Source organism: Scyliorhinus torazame, chromosome 5 (genome assembly GCF_047496885.1).
Source record: "Scyliorhinus torazame isolate Kashiwa2021f chromosome 5, sScyTor2.1, whole genome shotgun sequence".
Lineage (NCBI taxonomy): Eukaryota > Metazoa > Chordata > Chondrichthyes > Carcharhiniformes > Scyliorhinidae > Scyliorhinus > Scyliorhinus torazame.
In genome coordinates, this window is record NC_092711.1 from 144,556,839 (window position 1) to 144,571,779 (window position 14,941).

Consider the following 14,941-nt stretch of genomic DNA (forward strand, 5'->3'; position numbering starts at 1 on the left):
ATGGGGAGAATGTGCAAACTCCACACGGACGGTGACCCAGGGCCGTGACTGAACCCGGGCCCTCAGTGCCGTAGTCCCAGTGCTAACCACTGTGCGCCCTTTTCATGTTACATTGATGTACTTTAGGGAAAGTGGGGGAGGGGAGTTGACAGGCTCTTTAACAGAAACTGAGTCCCTCTAAAGTAATTGGCAAAGGAGCCAGAGGGGAGATGAGATTTTATTTTATTTGGCACAGCGAATTGTTCTGATCGGCCTGAAAGTAGATTCAATCGTATCTTTCCAAAGGAGAAATACTTAAATGGGAAGAATTTGCAGAGTTCTTGGGAAAGGGCAGAGCAGTTGGATGAATGGAAGAGTCCTCCCAAAGAGATAGCAGGGACACAATGGGCCAAATGATCTCCTCCTGCAACCTGTGAATCTGAGTCTCCTGTTTTTGTGCAGGTTAAAAGGGACAGATTTCATTCAGCCTCTTCCCTGTATATGTATTTAAAGAGATGGTTTCCCTTTAGCTCTGAGTGACCGATATAACAATCGGTCGGAGGCCCATTTCCCAGTCAGTCCTCCAGCACCTTCCTGTCTCTCTATTAGTGCGACGCCCATCTGGTGCACAGGTCCCGTTATTCTCAGCTAAATTCAGCCTCAGCTCCGTCGCCTGGCTGTCATTGACACGAGCAATAGAGACAGTAAGGTGCCGAGGCTCGGATGTAAAGTCAAAACGTTTGGCTCTAAACCAACACTTTAACATTTGTAAGTCAAATCCATGTTATTTATACTGGGAGATTCTATTATTAGATTTAGGCACTGGAGGTTTAAAGGGTAACTTTCCTTTTCTAACTGTAGGATCTCTGTATCTATTTGTATAACTGTAATGCCGTTCCATATACCAAATACCAGAAATTCAAGATTGGGCTTCTTGGGTTAAAAGCAATTTGCAACTTTTATTTTTGTCGGCTAGTAGTGTCTCCTGTCAAGCTTCAATTTTCACACAAGTACTAATTTAGGAAGGTCCGACTAGCCCTGCAGTAAGCTAGTCAGATGTATCGATTGTTTGTACTTAGCAAATACAGATAAGTTGAATTGAATTTAAAATACAAAAATGACTGGGTGATTTAAAACAAGAGAAAATGGTGGTTTGCAAAGCTAGCAAATAGAATAGAAAATAGTTTGAAGTGATTCGAGAATAGAAAAAGGTGAGAGGTCTCATCACGAAAACTGAACTCGTAAGGAAATTACTATCTTTAAAGTTCTGTCCCCTTTACAGGTTTAAATAATTTATAATTCATCTAATTCAACCAAGGTGTCTGTCTATCAATTAAGAGATAACGGTGACTGTATTTTTCCAGTCGAAGAAAACCTTTCCCAATGTGCTGACTGATCGTTACCATCGAAACAAAACTAGGATTTCATCCAAGTTCTTTGTGAGACAAAGGGTCTTTTTGCAGCATGACCTTCGCAGACTCTAAACAGCTTGCAAACATTTGCTTATCAGATCAATTCACAAACACACAGCATTTCTTAGTCTCACGATTAATATATTGGTTTTAAATTTTAGTTAATTACGATTAAATGATCTTTGATATAAGCCTTTATCTATTCTCTATAGCTAACTGAAAAAGTAGATTTCTATCACTAACTTTGTATTGTCGAAAGTGTCAGCCGTGGCTCAGTGGGCAGCTCTCTCACCTCTGAGACAATGTGGGACCAAATCCCAGTCCAAGGACCTGAGGACAAAAATCACATCCAACATTCCTCGTCCCAGCACTGAGGGAGTCTGCACTGTCAGAACAGCCTTCTTTCAAATAAGATGTTAAACTGAGGCGCAGTCTGCCCCTCTCAGGTGGATGTAAAAGTTCGCACAGCCACTATTTTGAAGAGCAGGGGAGTTATCCCCGGTGTCCTGGTCAATATTTATCACAGTCAACATCATTAAAAACAGATCATCTGCTCATTTTCACATTGCTGTGTGTGGGATCTTGCTGTGTGTAAATTGGCTGCTGTTTTTCGTACATTACAACAGGGTCCACACTTCAAAAGTACTTTATTGGCTGTACAGCACTTTGGGACATCCTGTGGTTGTGAAAGGCGCTATAGAAATGCAAGTTTTACAATTGAAGATTTCGGTTTTCTGATCTTGTTATCTGGAACTTTATTGATTTCAACCACCCCCAACTTACCATTTCATATATTCACTTTGGTTCAGACAAGGCAATTAAGACAGAATTCTTTTGTTATTAAATTTACAAAGTTTATTCAAAGAAACTTTAAGATATTAACTTTTGCAACTTCATGTGGGTGATCAGTCTGTAGAAGTGTAACCCACTCTGGCTCCTTCTTTGACAGTAATGCTTGTGGAATTCAGCCTCGGGAGTCTGGCTCCCTCTTTGACAGTAATTTCCTTGGAACCCGGCCTCGGGAATCTTCAGTACTTGGCCAGCAAGGAAGACCTTCAGAACCTCTACTTTTATCCCCAAAGTGACCATTACCTCATGTTAGAGTTGGGCCTGTTGTAATATGACAATTGGTCAATTTGGTCACTGGATTAATTTAATTGGATCCCCAATTACTGACTCCACCTTCTCTCATTATCTTAGACAGGAATACAAAAGAACTGTTTCACACTATCCCTTTATCTGATTCGATACAATCCCTTATTCATACAGTTTCAAATGTTGAGGCTAATCAGAGCTTGAAGGTCTCCCTTACCAGAACATGGCTCCTCATTGCACATATTTTACATACAGCAATTAAGCTTTTACATTTTTACAGCAAATAAAACTCTTACTATAACTTACTGATTCATTATTGATTATTTAATTGTCACTCAATTAAGGCTCATTACTGAATCAGTCATCTGTTACTGACTGGCAGCTAATTAATACAGTAATCTTTAATTAATACAGTGGTTGAAAAAGACTGTTTTATGGAAGACAATCACTTTCTTTCTTACTAACTTTGATTGGATTGAACAATGAGTCTTAGACTTGAGCCAGACTTTGGCAGGATATGATCTTCTGTAGCTTCACAAAATTCTGGAACAATTTGTCACTTTAAACAATTTTGCCTCATTCAGCAGTTTCTAGAAACAGTTTGGTTTATCCAGAACAAATTTTCAAAATAAAGATCCAGTCAGGATTCAGAGTTTAACATGGCTTCCTTGACCTTGTTACTTATAACAGTCAAGATGGACGAGTGATTGATTTTTAAAACTAAATATTATTAATGAGGCATACCCAGAACTTCTGACATTACAACAGTGACTACACTTCAAAAGTACTTCAAAGGCTGTAAAAAGCTTTAGGAGATCGTGTGTTCACGAAAGGGGTTATAGAAATAGATACAGAATCCCTTGAGTGCAGAAGGAGGCCATTTAGCAAATAGAGTTGGCACCGCCTCTTCCACAGAGCACTCCACCCTTTTCCACTCACCCGTAACCGCATAACCTAACCTGCACATCCCTGGACACTGGGGGGCAATTTATCAGGGCTAATCCACCTAACCCATACATCTTAGGACTGTGGGAAGAAACCAGAGCACTCGGACAAAACCCACACAGACACAGGAGGTCGTACAAACTCCACACAGACAGTGACCATGGGCAGAATCGAACATGGGCCCCTCGTGCTGTGAGGCAACAGGGCCAACTACTGTGCCACTCAAATAAATGTAATTTATTTTTAGAACTAGTCCCCCAACCTTGGATATATCACGCTCGGTCCACTCACAAAGATCATCAATAAAGACTGAGTCTTGATTTTGTGCAACAACTATGTCTTTCTTTCCATTGCAAATCCCCTGTGAAAATCCAAACACAGTGGGCGCGATTCTCCGCTCCCGCGACTAAGTGCCCACGCCGCCGTGAACGCCGTTGAGGTTCACGACGGCACGAAACGGCCCCGATCCCGACCGATTCAGGGCCTAAAAATGGGCTAGGATCGGGGCCGCGAGAAACTCGGGGGGCATGTCGCGAAAGCCGCGTCACCGCGCGACGCCCAAATGACGCGGCGCTGCGTCATAAATGGCACGATCCGCGCACAGAGGACCTGGAGGAGAAGAGATGGCTGAGCCCCGACGAGCCGCACCGAGGTTCCGGGCACGGACCTGGACACCCTGCTGGATGCGGTCGAGCAGAGAAGGGACACCCTCTGCCCAAGACGTGGGTATCGCCAGCCATCCAGCGCGGTGAGGCGCGGTTGGCATGAGGTTGGCACCGCTGTGGGGCAGACCCCCCGGACGGGGGAGCAGTGTCGGAAGAAACTGCACAACCTCACTCGGGCTGCGAGGGTAAGTGCCATGAGGGTGCCCCCAGGCCGCCCCCCCCCCTTCCTGGCACGAGGGTGGGGGGAAGTGGGGTGGTGGGTGGTCAGGGGGGGGTTGGAGCATCAGGTGCAGTGGTGGGGGGGGGGGTCGGGGGGATTGGGGCATCGGGGGGGGTTTGGGCGGGGTCAAGGTGCCCAACGCTTTACTCGACCCACATGAGCCCCGGGACCCCCCCCGAGCGATGCCATGGCGTGCGGTCTCCTAAACCAGCAAAAATGTAGTTTATATCTGCATGCCCTGATGATACCCGCCTAATTGTGATGCTTTATCCAACCCCCAACCCCAGGACAAGACAGCTCACAACCAGCGTGAGCGTTTGAGAACCGGAGGGGGGTCCCCTGTGCTGCACCCCCTAAACGTTCACGAGCAGAGGGCCCTGGACCTCGCTGGGGGATCCGCCACCCGGGAGGTCGCGACACCCAGCTCGGAGGTGCAGAAGTGAGACAACCCTGCATGTCCTCACCCACCCCCCCCGCCCCGCCCCCCCCAACCCGTCATCGTCTCCCTCACACATTGCCCACTGCAGCCTCGATCCCCTCCCCCCACACACTCATGCCACTGCACCCTCGCTCCCCTCCCCCCCTCACACTGTGCACCCACAACCACCATACACCCCCACCGTGTCTAACGAACCCCAAATCTTTATGTTTCCCAGGGCCAGGGCGGGGGTGCGGGGGGGTGTGCTGTGTGGTGCCTGTGTGCAGGAGTGACGGTGCACGTGGCAGTGTTCAGCGAATCCCACCCCCACAGTGCGTGAACCGTGTGGCCACCAACACGTCGCGTGCCCGCTGTCCGCGGCGGTGCCGTCGTGCAGCCTCCTGGACGTAACCAGCACGCGAACAGTGTCTGTGTCCTGCGCCCCTCCCCTCATCCTGATGCGCGCCATCATCATCCTCCTCCACATCCTCCTCTTCCCCACCCCCCTCGTTTGCGTTACCTCCGGTGCCGTCGGGTCCTCCCTCCGACTCCTCCACCAGGTCATCTCCCCTCTGCATGGCAATGTTGTGCAGCGCACAGCAGACCACAACCATGCGACCGACTCTGTCGGGCCGGTACTGCAGGGCCCCTCCGAAGCGGTCCAGGCATCTGAATCGCATCTTCAGCAGGCCGAAGCACCGCTCCACCACACCCCAGGTTGCTGCATGTGCCTCATTGTATCGGCTCTCCGCGTTGGTCTGAGGCCTCCGTATTGGCGTCATCAGCCATGACCTCAACGGATAGCGCTTGTCGCCGAGCAACCAGCCCCTCAGCCGGGGGGGACATCCATCGAACATTGCGGGGATGAATGACTGTGCCAGAATGTAGGCGTCATGCACACTCCCGGGGTACTTTGCACACATGTGCATGATCTTCATGTGGGGGTCGCACACCACCTGAATGTTCATGGAGTACGCGCCCTTTCTGTTCATGAACACTTCCCTGTTGTCTGCAGGTGGGTGCATGGGGACGTGCACACCATCGATGACACCCTGGACCATCGGTATCCCGGCCACCTTGGCGAATCCACGTGCCCGTGCTTCCTGCTGTGCTCGGTCCTCGGGGAATTTTATGTACTTGTCCGCGATGGAGTACAAAGCGTCGGTGACGGCCCTGATGCACCTGTGGACCGATGTCTGTGATATTCCGGAGAGGTGCCCGCTCGGCGCCTGGAAGGAACCGGTCGCATAAAAGCTTAGGGCCACCGTCACCTTGACGGAGACTGGTAACGCATGTCCTCCACCAGTTCCAAGTGGTGCGAGGTGCGCCAAGAGGTGGCATATATGTGCGACCGTCTCCCTGCTGAACCGTAGTCTCCTCCTGCATGTGATGTCTGGTAGGGCCTCGAACGACATTCTGACACGGTACACCCTCGGCCTTGCTGGACGCCTGTGGCGCCCTGGCACCACCATCAGTGGATCCTCCTGTTCCTCCTCCTCCTCCTCCTCCTCCACAAGCACTTCCTCTGCATTCCTCGCCGTCAGGGGGTCAATGTTCCCCTCGGCATCCCCCTGTACATTCGGGTCGTGAGCGCCTGCGGCCTGCGCGGCGACGATGGGCCACTCCACGGCCATCCCCTCTGCTGCAGCAGCAACCGCTGCATCTGTAGCCACTGTGGGCCGTTTGACTCTACGCTGCCGGATGGCAAACTCCAGAACTGCGGCTCCAACCACGGCAGTGAACATCGCTGTCTGGTTGGCATACATGGTGACCTGCAGGAGGGTGGAGGGGGCAGAGAAACAACATGTTACATGGAGGTTCTTCCACACCTCGCCAGCCGGGTTGCATGGGATACCTGTGTGCCCCGGTGGGATGGTCGCGCTGCAGATACGCACCCAGCCTAACATCTGGTCACTGTCTGCGTCCAACGGTCAGTTCACACCATACTCCTCACCAGTGTGCCAGTCGCCTGTGCCCATCAGCCACACGGCAACCTGCGGCCGTGTCCCCGTCACCGTCCTGTCATATCAGGGCGGCTGACATGTGACATCCGCGGATGGACGATACCATCCACACTCTCCCTCATCCCCCCCTCCCACTTGCACACGCTCCCTCATCCCCCCTCCCACCTGCACACTCTCCCTCATCCCCCCCTCCCACCTGCACACTCTCCCTCATCCCCCCCTCCCACCTGCACACTCTCCCTCATCCCCCCTCCCACCTGCACACTCTCCCTCATCCCCCCCTCCCACCTGCACACTCTCCCTCATCCCCCCTCCCACCTGCACACTCTCCCTCATCCCCCCTCCCACCTGCACACTCTCCCTCATCCCCCCTCCCACCTGCACACTCTCCCTCATCCCCCCTCCCACCTGCACACTCTCCCTCATCCCCCTTCCCAACTGCACACACTCCCTCATCCCCCCCTCCCACCTGCACACTCTCCCTCATCCCCCCTCCCACCTGCACACTCTTCCTCATCCCCCCGTTGGCCGCAGCCTTCTCGGGGAAGCCGACCCGATCTCCAGGAGCTGCGGAACAGTCCGCTCACCTCCTCACTGGTCGGCGTCAGCCAGCACGACTGGCTGACGACTTTAAATAGCAGGTGTGAACGGCGATGGCGTGAACTGGGGTCACGCCATTGGCCCATCCGGCCTGAGAATAGCGGGGGTGGCGGAGAATCGCCATTTTGGGTGTCTCGGGCGATTCTCCGGCCTGCGCCGTGCGGAACTCGATGGGGACGTTCTTGCCACTTGGGTGAATCGCGGGAGGGTGTCGGACCGGCGTCGCGGGGAAATCTGGCGACCCAACCGGCGCGGGAGCAGAGAATCGCGCCCAAGGTATATAGTCAACATTTCCCCCTAAGGAAGAGGAGGGAACTAGAGGGCATAGGTTTAAGGTGAGACGAGAGAGATACAAAAGAGACCAGAGGAGAAGTTCACACAGAGGGTGGTGAACATCTGGAACGGCTGCCAGAGGCAGTGGTAGAGACGGGTACAAATTTGTCCTTTAAAAAGCAGTTAGACAGTTACATGGGCAGGGTGGATATAGAGGGATATGGGCCAAATGCTGGCAAGTGGGACTAGCTTAGTGATAGAAACGGGGATTGAAGGTGAAAATGAGAAAATAAATGGAAAGGGGCAGAAAAGAAAGTGTTTTACTCACAGATGTTGGAGACAGGAAGAAGTTTTCAGTCTGTGTGAGGCCCCAGGTTTCCTCATTGTCCAGCTTCCACGTTCGAACAACGGGGGAGCTGATTGGATGGTGGAAGAGAGTCCTTCCGGTTCACCAACTCTACCCATTGGTCAACAACCTTCCTCCGCCTCACTCATTGTCCCCCCTCCTCGAGACAAGGTTTCCAGGCAACCGACTGACAGCTTCTGCCAGAACAAGAAGCCTCTCGGTGATTTCCCCGGCCCGGGACTGAGCATGTCCGATGGAGAAGAAAGACTGCGCATGTGCGAGGGAAAGCTCACCGCTGACTTTTCTGCTGAGGCGTTGACCAATGGGAAGGGTTGGATGACCGGAAGTACTCTGGTCCTCCAGGCAATCAGCGCGGGCTTTGTGTGAATGGAGCTTGAACATCACACAGACTGAAACGTCCTCCTGTCCGCAACATCTGTGAGTAAAACACTTTCTTTTTTTCCCCTTTTCCATTTCTTTTCTCATTCTGACCTTCAATTGGTCACTTGCAGCAACTGAAGGGAAAGGAAGTGAATCCAGGGAGGGTGCAGACAATGCAAAGCTTGGCCCAGTTCTCTCTCTCTCTTAAATACATTGACATCCTTTGCTCCCTCAGCTTCACACATTTATTTGTCGAGACTCTCTGAAGCTCAAATACGACAACTATAAACCATCCATGAGCCCTGCCCCTGACCAGCCTGTAATATAACAGGGGCCGGTTTAGCTCAAGTTGTTTGGACAGCTGGTTCATGATGCAGAGGGAGGCTTCAATTCCCGGCTGAGGTTATTCATGAAGGCACCAGCTTCTCAACCTTGTATCGTGCCTGAGGTGTGTTGATCCTCAGGTTAAATCACCACCAGTCAGATATACCTCTCAATGGGGAAAGCAGCCCATGGTCACCTGGGACCTTGGCGACTTTACCTTTAATCTAACAATTGAATCCACGTGACATAATCCTCACCCCAATCCGAAGCCTCGAACTGTACGCACCAGATAATTCGACTCGAGCAAAAGCTTTCTCTGCATCGAAGGAGATCACCAGCCCATCCACTGTGTATTTCTGAAAAGCCTGAATCACATTCAGCAACCTTCCAACATTGTTACTGGAATGTCTTCCCCCATATAAACCCAGACTGGTCCCCCCGACCCGCACGATTGTTTGAAGGATGTCCTCCAGCCTTCTCGCCAAACTTTAGATCGTAATTTGAAGTCAAGGTTCAAAAGAGATATTGGCCAATAAGAGGCACCATCCTCTGGGTCCTTCAGAAGCAAAGAGATAGTAGCCTCCCGAACAGTCGATGGCAGCATCCCTGAGTCAAAAGAGTGACAATACATACCCATCAAAGGGTCCAACAACAAATCCTCAAGCTCCCGATAAAACTCACACCCACAGCCATTCCGGTCCCGGTGCTTTACCCGGCTGCAGCTCCTTCATGGCCTTTGAAACCTCTTCCCCTGAAAGGGGAGCATTAAGAGGCTCACACTGGCTTTCTGAGGCCTCAGGGAAGAGAATAAATGCTCCATATCCAGCAACACTTCACCAGACTTCAGAGACTTTATAATCTTGCATAGAATTCCCCAAATCCCTGTTTATCTCCTCGCTCCTCACAACCCTTTTCCCTCCCCCAAGCCACACAGAGGGAATTGTTCCAATGTCGGCCTTTTTCTTTGTCAAACAGGTCATGTATTTGCTCGGTTTATTCCCAAAGTCGTACATCTGCCTCGCAAACCTTTCTCGACCTGCTGCATCAATAGGGAATCCAAAGCCACTCTTGTCTCATTAACCTCCTTCAGCAATAGCTTATTCGAGATCTCTTTATTTTTTTTTTTTTTTTTTTTTTTTTTTTAATTTCTTTTTTTTTTAAATAATATTTTATTGAAAATTTTTGGTCAACCAACACAGTACATTGTGCATCCTTTACACAACATTGTAACAATACAGATAATAATGACCTTTTTAAATTTAAACAAAAACAACAACAAATAAATAAATATTAAATAACAAAAAATAAAAACTAGCCCTAATTGGCAACTGCCTTGTCTCAGGCCACACCCCCCCCCCCATCCCTCCCTCCCCCCCCAAGTCCTGGGCCGCTGCTGCTGCCTTCTTTGTTCTCCCCTATCTATCTTTCCGCAAGATATTCGACGAACGGTTGCCACCGCCTAGTAAACCCTTGAGCCGACCCCCTTAGGACGAACTTAATCCGCTCTAACTTTATGAACCCCGCCATATCATTTATCCAGGTCTCCACCCCCGGGGGCTTGGCTTCTTTCCACATTAGCAATATTCTGCGCCGGGCTACTAGGGACGCAAAGGCCAAAACATCGGCCTCTTTCGCCTCCTGCACTCCCGGCTCTTGTGCAACCCCAAATATAGCCAACCCCCAGCTTGGTTCGACCCGGACTCCTACTACTTTTGAAAGCACCTTTGTCACCCCCATCCAAAACCCCTGTAGTGCCGGGCATGACCAAAACATATGGGTATGATTCGCTGGGCTTCTCGAGCACCTCGCACACCTATCCTCCACCCCAAAAAATTTACTGAGCCGTGTTCCAGTCATATGTGCCCTGTGTAATACCTTAAACTGAATCAGGCTTAGCCTGGCGCACGAGGACGACGAGTTTACCCTGTTTAGGGCATCTGCCCACATGCCCTCCTCAATCTCCTCCCCTAGCTCTTCTTCCCATTTCCCTTTTAGTTCGTCCATCATAGTCTCCCCTTCGTCTCTCATTTCCCTATATATATCCGACACCTTACCGTCCCCCACCCATTTCTTTGAGATGACTCTGTCCTGCACCTCTTGTGTCGGGAGCTGCGGGAATTCCCTCACCTGTTGCCTCGCAAAAGCCCTCAATTGCATGTACCTGAATGCATTCCCTTGGGGCAACCCATATTTCTCGGTCAGCGCTCCCAGACTCGCAAACTTCCCATCCACAAATAGATCTTTCAATTGCGTTATACCTGCTCTTTGCCACATTCCATATCCCCATCCATTCCCCCCGGGGCAAACCTATGGTTGTTTCTTATCGGGGACCCCCCCCAGTGCTCCGGTCTTTCCCCTATGTCGTCTCCACTGTCCCCAAATCTTCAGTGTAGCTACCACCACCGGACTCGTGGTATAGTTCCTTGGTGAGAACGGCAATGGGGCTGTCACCATAGCCTGCAGGCTGGTCCCCCTACAGGACGCCCTCTCTAATCTCTTCCACGCCGCTCCTTCCTCCTCTCCCATCCACTTACTCACCATTGAAATATTAGCGGCCCAATAATACTCACTTAGGCTCGGTAGTGCCAGCCCCCCCCTATCCCTACTACGCTGTAAGAATCCCTTCCTCACTCTCGGAGTCTTCCCGGCCCAAACAAAACCCATGATACTCTTTTCTATCCTTTTGAAAAAAGCCTTCGTGATCACCACCGGGAGACACTGAAACACAAAAAGGAATCTCGGGAGGACCACCATCTTAACTGCCTGCACCCTCCCTGCCATTGACAATGCTACCATATCCCATCTCTTGAAATCTTCCTCCATCTGTTCCACCAACCGCGTCAAATTTAGCCTGTGCAATGTGCCCCAATTCTTAGCCATCTGGATCCCCAGGTAACGAAAGTCTCTTGTTACCTTCCTCAACGGTAGGTCTTCTATTTCTCTACTCTGCTCCCCTGGATGCACCACAAACAGCTCACTCTTCCCCATGTTCAATTTATACCCTGAAAAATCCCCAAACTCCCCAAGTATCCGCATTATTTCTGGCATCCCCTCCGCTGGATCCGCCACATATAGTAGCAGATCATCCGCATATAAAGATACCCGGTGTTCTTCTCCTCCCCTAAGTATTCCCCTCCATCCCTTGGAACCTCTCAGCGCTATCGCCAGGGGCTCAATCGCCAGTGCAAACAGTAATGGGGACAGAGGACATCCCTGCCTTGTCCCTCTATGGAGCCGAAAATATGCCGATCCCCGTCCATTCGTGACCACACTCGCCACTGGGGCCCTATACAACAGCTGCACCCATCTAACATACCCCTCTCCGAACCCAAATCTCCTCAACACCTCCCACAGATAATCCCACTCCACTCTATCAAATGCTTTCTCGGCATCCATCGCCACTACTATCTCCGTTTCACCCTCTGGTGGGGCCATCATCCTCCGTATGTTCGTGTTCAGCTGTCTCCCCTTCACAAACCCAGTTTGGTCCTCATGAACCACCCCCGGGACACATTCCTCTATTCTCATTGCCATTACCTTGGCCAAGACCTTGGCATCTACATTGAGGAGGGAGATTGGTCTGTAGGACCCGCATTGTAGCGGATCCTTTTCCTTCTTTAAAAGAAGCGATATCGTTGCTTCTGACATAGTCGGGGGCAGTTGTCCCCTTTCCTTTGCCTCGTTAAAGGTCCTCGTCAGTAGCGGGGCGAGCAAGTCCAAATATTTTCTGTAAAATTCAACTGGGAATCCGTCCGGTCCCGGGGCCTTTCCCGTCTGCATGTTCCTAATTCCTTTCACCACTTCTTCTACCGTGATCTGTGCTCCCAATCCCATCCTTTCCTGCTCTTCCACCTTGGGAATTTCCAGCCGATCCAAAAACTCCATCATTCTCTCCCTCCCATCCGGGGGTTGAGCTTCATACAATTTTTTATAAAATGTCTTAAACACTTCATTCACTCTCTCCGCTCCCCGCTCCGTCTCTCCATCTTCGTCTCTCACCCCCCCTATTTCCCTCGCTGCTCCCCTTTTCCTCAATTGTTGTGCCAGCAATCTGCTCGCCTTCTCTCCATATTCATACAGGGTCACCCTGCGCCTTCCTCCATTGTGCCTCTGCAGTGCCTGTGGTCAGCAAGTCAAATTCCACATGCAGCCTTTGCCTTTCCCTATACAGTCCCTCCTCCGGTGCTTCCGCATACTGTCTGTCCACCCTCAAAAGTTCTTGCAACAACCGCTCCCGTTCCTTACTCTCCTGCTTCCCTTTATGTGTCCTTATTGATATCAGCTCCCCCCTAACCACCGCCTTCAACGCCTCCCAGACCACTCCCACCTGAACCTCCCCATTGTCATTGAGTTCCAAGTACTTTTCAATGCATCCCCTCACCCTTAAGCACACCCCCTCATCCGCCATTAGTCCCATGTCCATTCTCCAGGGTGGGCGCCCTCTTGTTTCCTCCCCTATCTCCAAGTCTACCCAGTGTGGGGCATGATCCGAAATGGCTATAGCCGTATATTCCGTTCCCCTCACCCTCGGGATCAATGCCCTACCCAACACAAAAAAGTCTATGCGTGAATAGACTTTATGGACATAGGAGAAAAACGAGAACTCCTTACTCCTAGGTCTACTGAATCTCCACGGGTCCACCCCTCCCATCTGCTCCATAAAATCCTTAAGCACCTTGGCTGCTGCCGGCCTCCTACCAGTCCTGGACTTCGACCTATCCAGCCTTGGTTCCAACACCGTGTTAAAGTCTCCCCCCATTATCAGCTTTCCGGTCTCTAGGTCTGGGATGCGTCCTAGCATTCGCCTCATAAAATTGGCATCGTCCCAATTCGGGGCATACACGTTTACCAACACCACCATCTCTCCCTGTAATTTGCCACTCACCATCACGTATCTGCCCCCGTTATCCGCCACTATAGTCTTTGCCTCGAACATTACCCGCTTCCCCACTAATATAGCCACCCCCCTGTTTTTCGCATCCAGCCCCGAATGGAACACCTGCCCTACCCATCCTTTGCGCAACCTAACCTGATCTATCAGTTTCAGGTGCGTTTCCTGTAACATGGCCACATCTGCTTTAAGTTTCTTAAGGTGTGCGAGTACTCGTGCCCTCTTTATCGGCCCGTTAAGCCCCCTCACGTTCCACGTGATCAGCCGAGTTGGGGGGCTTCCCACCCCCCCCCCCCCCCCCCCCCCCCCGCCCTTGCCGGTTAGCCATCATCTTTTTCCAGCTTCTCGCCCAGTTCCCACGCAGCTGTATTTCTCCCAGACGGTGCCCCCCCCGCCCATCCTTTCCCGTACCCACTCCCCCCTTTCCCCAGCAGCAGCAACCCAGTAATTCCCCCCTCCACCCCCCCCCCGCTAGACCCCCCGCTAGCGTAATTACTCCCCCCATGTTGCTCCCAGAAGTCAGCAAACTCTGGCTGACATCGGCTTCCCCCCGTGATCACGGCTCGCCCCGTGCGGCGCCCCCTCCTTCCTGCTTCTCTATTCCCGCCATAATTATCATAGCGCGGGAACCAAGCCCGCGCCTCTCCCTCGGCCCCGCCTCCCATGGCCAACGCCCCATCTCCTCTCCCTCCCCACCTCCCCCCATCACCACCTGTGGGAGAAAGAAAAGTTACCATACCGCAGGATTAATCATACAATCCCTCTTCGCCCCCCCCCCCACTCGTCCCACCACTTTGTCCAAACGTTCATTTTCGTAGTCCAATCATTCCAATTTTTCTTCTACAATAAAAGTCCACGCTTCATCCGCCGTCTCAAAGTAGTGGTGCCTCCCTTGATATGTGACCCACAGTCTTGCCGGTTGCAGCATTCCAAACTTTATCTTTTTTTTGTGAAGTACCTCTTTGGCCCGATTAAAGCTCGCCCTCCTTCTCGCCACCTCCGCACTCCAATCTTGATAGACGCGGATCACCGCGTTCTCCCATTTACTACACCGAGTTTTCTTCGCCCATCTAAGGACCATTTCTCTATCCTTAAAACGGAGAAATCTCACCACTATGGCTCTGGGAGCTTCTCCTGCTCTTGATCCTCGCACCATAACTCGGTATGCTCCCTCCACCTCCAACGGACCCGTCGGGGCCTCCACTCCCATTAACGAGTGCAGCATCGTGCTCACATATGCCCCGACGTCCGCCCCCTCCACACCTTCAGGAAGGCCAAGAATCCTCAAGTTGTTCCTCCTTGCGTTATTTTCCAGTGCCTCCAACCTCTCCACAGATCGTTTCTGGTGTGCCTCCTGTATCTCCGACTTCACCACCAGGCCCTGTATATCGTTTTCATTCTCTGCTGCTTTCGCCTTCACGACCCGAA

General features: G+C 51.4%; 2 protein-coding genes across 2 annotated transcripts in view; both read right to left on the reverse strand.

Annotated features, from left to right (window-relative positions):
• The window catches only part of LOC140419995 (uncharacterized), a 55,431-nt gene that overhangs the window by 23,213 nt on the left and 17,277 nt on the right, over positions 1-14,941 (reverse strand). The gene's annotated exons all lie outside the window — the stretch shown is intronic.
• Positions 4,915-8,164, reverse strand: LOC140419984 (putative nuclease HARBI1). The gene is made up of 2 exons (XM_072504017.1): positions 7,900-8,164; positions 4,915-6,506 (listed from the first exon to the last, which is right to left on the reverse strand). Exon 2 carries the CDS (start codon positions 6,498-6,500, stop codon positions 5,046-5,048), a length of 1,455 nt encoding a protein of 484 aa, XP_072360118.1. The 5' UTR covers positions 6,501-6,506; positions 7,900-8,164; the 3' UTR covers positions 4,915-5,045.